This window comes from Chinchilla lanigera, unplaced genomic scaffold (genome assembly GCF_000276665.1).
Source record: "Chinchilla lanigera isolate Chin_1 unplaced genomic scaffold, ChiLan1.0 scaffold00166, whole genome shotgun sequence".
In the NCBI taxonomy this organism is placed as follows: domain Eukaryota; kingdom Metazoa; phylum Chordata; class Mammalia; order Rodentia; family Chinchillidae; genus Chinchilla; species Chinchilla lanigera.
This window is the reverse complement of record NW_004955567.1, coordinates 881404-885854: the sequence shown is the minus strand read 5'-3', so window position 1 is coordinate 885854 and position 4451 is coordinate 881404. Positions and strand designations below refer to the sequence as shown.

The following is a 4451-nucleotide window of genomic DNA, read 5'->3' as shown; positions in this document are numbered from 1 at the left end:
CAGACGGGCACCTGGTCAGCTCGAGGCAGGAGCCATCCCTGGCCTGGGGGCGGGCGACGAGCAGGATGTCTGGAAGCACCAGGCCGGGCAGGGAGGCGGCCACGCCCATGGTCACCCGGTTAGCGCTGTGATGCATGAGCACGGGGCTCCCAGCATCTGTCACCTGAGACGGCCAGGGACCAGGGCTGGGACCACCTGTCCCCAGCTGCCTGCACCACCTGGCCTGAGTCCCTGCAGGGCCACCTTCCAGCCCCTCCTAACACCACCCCCATGTCCCCCTGCCCTCAGCCCCCCCCGGGGTGCTGGCAGCTGGGGACCTGCACGAAGTTACTCTCGAACATGGGCATGGGACGCAGGGGCAGGTGTTCGCCCTTCTGGAGGGTCTTCTGCAGCTTGCCCAGAACAGGGACCCACTTCTGGGACCCCTGGAGTGGCTGGGCTGGCCGGGTGTTCCAGAAGCACTTCATGATGGCTGCAGGTGCGGGTGTGGGAAGGGTCCCCATCCAGGGGTCCACCACCCAGGGGCCCCACTCCCATCCCACCCAGGCTGCCGGCCTTGGACCCTGGAGCTCAGCTTCCCCAGGGGTGGGGGACACAGGCCGTGGCCATGGTCCTGTGGGGGAGGAGCCCAGAGGGGGCTTTGTGACCTCAGCTGACACGCAGGGACCCATCCTGGGAGCCCCGATGGGAGAATCAGAGCCCGGACCCAACCTCGGACAGTGCAGGGCCGCCCGGGAGGTCTGCATGATTGGAAGTGGACCATTAACCACTGACCCTCTGCTGGGCCCTGGGTAAGACTCGAACCCATGCCTAGTCTCAGTTTCCTCATCGCTAATATGTCGGCATGTGTCGCTGTCCCTGAACCCTGAGCTGTAAAGAAAGGGGTACCAGTTTTCAAATGAGGTTCATCCAAAGCAGAATCACAATTCTGCCAGGTATAGCGGCATGTACCTACCAGTAATCCCAGCTACTTGGGAGGCTGAGGCAGGAAGATTGCAAATCAAGGCCAGGCTAGACAACTTCATAAGACTCTGCCTCAAAATAATGAACAAAATGGCAGTTCAGTGGGAGAGCACCTGCCTAGCAAGTGTGACACCATGGGTTCAGTTCCCAGTATCACAAAGAATAAAGGGCTGGGGATGTAGCTCAGTGTTGAGTGCTTGCCTGGCATGTCCAAGGCCCTGGGTACCATCCTGCCCTCCCCCACCACCAAAAAACAAAAATAGAAAACAATTGCGATTCTACCTGTCCTGGGCTGTGTGACCTTGAGCATCGGAAATACTACCCCACCTGTCTGAGTACCAGTTTCCCTTGCCTGTAAAATGGGCATAAGAGGCTGGGGATTTAGTTCAGTAGCACAGTGCCTGCCTGGCAAGTGTGAGGTACTGAGTTCGATTTCTGGTACCCCCCAAAAGGCATATTTGAGGACCCAAGGAAATCCTGGAAGTCCAAAGCCCCTGGCCACAGTGTGGCACAGAGCAGGGTTCAGTTAGTGATCTTTGTCATTGCTATTGTTGTTTTTGTTTTTTTGAGTCTCACTGTGTAGCCTAGGCTGGCCCCAAAGTGGAGATCCTCCTGCCTCAGCCTCCTTTCTGAGGGATTTTTTGAGGGAAGGGGTGGAAGGGCAATATTCCATCATTCTAAAAATAGTGTTTAGGGGTGGGAATATAGCTCAGTGCCACAGTGCAAGGTCGTGAGTTTGATTTCCAGTACCAAAAAAAAAATTAAGTAAAAATAAAAATAGTGTTTATTATTTTTATAGGTTTTCGTCTTTTTGAGTCGGGGTCCCGCTATGCAGTTCAGGCTGGCTTGAACTCACTTTATAGCCCAGGCTGGTCTCGAACACACAGCGATCCTCCTGCCTCAGCCTCCCAAGCACTGGGATTACAGGCGTGCGCCACCATGCCCGGCCTTACTGTTATTTTTAAATGTGTCATGCAAAATACATCATGGTAGAAATTCTGGAAGATACAAGTGCAAACAATAGAAGTTGCTCCCAAGCTCTCCTCTCCCCTCAGCCATTGCCAGCATTTTGGTGTCTTTGCCTCTGGAATTTAAAAATCCATATACAGAGAAAGACAAGCACAGCCTGGGGTGGCGCGGCGGCTGTGCAGCGTGCTGTGTGTCGCACCAGGCAGTGTGCCATGCTGGGGCCGTCTTCTCACCCACCTCCCTCGTTGCCGAGGCCTGGCAGCCCTGGAGGTGAGGGGGTCGGCGATAGTGAACCATCCCCACTGCTGGACTCCGGGTTCTTTCCCACTTGCGGTCGGGAAGAGCGCCAGAACCGGCGCTCTTCAGCTCAGGCTTCTCCCTGCAGGCGCCGTCTGTGGCAGGGAGACCTTCCAGTACCTTCTACCGGTGAGGTGCCAGGTCAGGGGGGGCTCAGACCCTGCCTCCCCAGAGCTCTCAGCCGGGTGGCACCGGGACCCTGGTCTCAGAGACTGCTCACGGGGTGTGAGGGGCACAGGTGCCATCCCGCCGCTGTGCCACAGGCTTCCTTTCCCCTCCCTCCCCACCCTAACATTACAAAGTAATTGTTTAATAAATAACAATATGTGCTCCTGCCCAGGCCCAGAGGGGAGCGAAGGAGCCCCGAGGACACGGTGGAAAGGCACCTTACAGAACTGGGGACCCCACGCCCTCCTCAGGGATCCAGTCCCCTGCCCCCTTCCTGGTCCTTAAATAAATAAGTATAAATAAGGCACAGGTGCCCCTCACCCGGCTCTGTCTATCTAGGGGCATGATGAGGGGCGTCCCCTGGCCGTCGCGCCCCGGGACTGAAATAAATAAATAAATAAGACGTGGCTTCCAAGGACGGCGGCGGCGGCGGCGGCGGCGGCGGCGGGCCGGGGTCATAGCCGGGTCTTCAGCAGCAGCAGCCCCCGCACAGCCCAGTCCAGGGTGAGGTGCAGCCCCCCTAGGATGGCGTGGGCTGCCCGGATGCCTCCCCAGGCCGAGGCAGGGGGCGCCAGGGGTGGTGCCGGCGGCTCTGGGGGCACCTGGGGCAGGGCCAGGCCGGACATCTGTCAGGAGAGGGCACAGGTTAGCAGCAGCGGGAGCGGGCCGCAGCACCATCAGAGGTTCAGGCCTCTTTGTTGCGGAAGGCAGACCAGGTGTCAGGGCAGGGGTCTGGGTCTGGGGTGCGGGTCCAAGGCCTCAGGGTGCAGGGGTTTCAAGGACAGTGGGGTCAGGTCCTCGCAGCTCAGGGCTGGGGCCTGGGCCTCAAGCGAGTTTGAGCTTCTCACTATTTGGAGACCAGAGCCTCCAAGTCTTGGGGTGAGGAGTTGGATTCAAAGTCTCAGGGCCTCCGGACGGGGATCTCAGGTCCAGTACGAGGCCTGTAGTCTCAGGCAGGATCTGGAGCTCCAGTGTCTGACAGTCTCAGGGACAGGAGACCAGGACTCTGTGGTGCCAGGGACAGGAGGTGACAGTCCGGACTTTCTGGGCAGGACTGTGGGGTCTGAGGCCTCAGGCGCAGGGCCATGGAGTCCTCGGGCATCTCAGGGTTGGGCTCTCAGAGCAGGGGTCTGGCCTGGTATCTGGGCCTCCACAGTGAGCCTGGGCTGCCGGGGGCCCAGGGCCCAGGGTCTCTGGAGACAGGGTCTCAGGGTGACAGGGCAGAGGGCCGGACGGGTAAGGTCTAGGAGCCAGGCGTACCAGGAGCTGCAGCCGGCGCAGGAGCCGGTCCAGTCGGGCCTGCAGGGCGCCCAGCTCAGGCTCCAGGGTCCTCAGTGAAGGGCCACCCGCCCGGCGCAGCCACTGCACGTGCCGCAGGTAGGACAGCAGGTCAGCCCGCAGCCGTGTGAGCACCCCGGGCAGCTGCGGACAGGAGGGGCGTCAGGGGACCCTCGTCCGGTTGCCCTGCCCGGTTGCCCTCGGCGGCCAGCCTGCACGTGCCCTACCTGCAGGGCTCCCAGTGCGCCCGCACTCATGGCCAAAGTGGGGAGGGAGTCCAGGCTGTGGTCCCCGTCCACAGGGAACTTGTCTTTCTGGAGAGAAAGAGTTGTGAGGGGGACCCCAACCCCACCTCAGCCCCAACGTGCCCTCCGGGGGCTCTGCCCTCCAGCTGGCTGGTGTGAAGATCCCCAGGGACTCAACCCTGCCTACAGCCTGGCCCCCGCACCCTCTGCCCTCTCCTACCAGCTGCGCGGCCAGCTGCCGCGTGTCCACCAGCAGGGAGCGGGTCAGCAGGACCGCGCTGTCCAGCTCGGCCCGAGGGTCTGGAGACGCTCGAGAGGGACCAGGAGGCGGCCCACGGGCAGCGGCTCTCTCTGGCCAGAGGCTCAGCACCACCAGGACCAGGCGGCAAACACCTGGGGGCAGGAGGACACCGCGCGCTCAGGCTGGACCCGGGGTCCGAGGGAGGAGGCCCGGCCCAGGGAGGGGCGCGGCGGCTCAGGGCGCGCCCCGGGCAGGTCGCCGGCCTCCCTCCCTCGCTCCAGGCGCCCCGC

At 61.6% G+C, this 4451-nt stretch overlaps 2 protein-coding genes and 1 long non-coding RNA gene across 6 annotated transcripts in view; 1 reads left to right on the top strand and 2 right to left on the bottom strand.

Moving 5' to 3' along the window:
• Positions 1 to 1094, bottom strand: part of Fam71e2 (family with sequence similarity 71, member E2) — a 5680-nt gene extending 4586 nt beyond the window's left edge. Inside the window, exons 1-2 of the mRNA XM_005413323.2 lie at positions 318 to 1094; positions 12 to 163 (exon numbers count right to left, since the gene is read on the bottom strand). Of these exons, the coding sequence (XP_005413380.1) occupies positions 12 to 163; positions 318 to 746 (581 nt within the window). The 5' untranslated portion in view covers positions 747 to 1094. The remainder of the gene's footprint in view (positions 1 to 11; positions 164 to 317) is intronic.
• On the top strand, positions 705 to 2704 carry LOC106147492. Its single transcript, XR_001232422.1, has 2 exons — positions 705 to 791; positions 2570 to 2704. It is a non-coding gene; the product is annotated as an uncharacterized LOC106147492 (long non-coding RNA).
• Il11 (interleukin 11) overlaps positions 2292 to 4451 on the bottom strand; it is a 15292-nt gene continuing 13132 nt past the window's right edge. For 2 of the 4 annotated variants that reach the window (XM_005413325.2, XM_005413324.2), the window contains exons 2-5: positions 4141 to 4313; positions 3903 to 3989; positions 3658 to 3819; positions 2292 to 3023 (exon numbers count right to left, since the gene is read on the bottom strand). In XM_005413325.2, the coding sequence (XP_005413382.1) occupies positions 2853 to 3023; positions 3658 to 3819; positions 3903 to 3932 (363 nt within the window). In that variant the 5' untranslated portion in view covers positions 3933 to 3989; positions 4141 to 4313 and the 3' untranslated portion in view covers positions 2292 to 2852. The remainder of the gene's footprint in view (positions 3024 to 3657; positions 3820 to 3902; positions 3990 to 4140; positions 4314 to 4451) is intronic. The other 2 variants (XM_013509308.1, XM_013509309.1) reach the window with 1 other exon arrangement.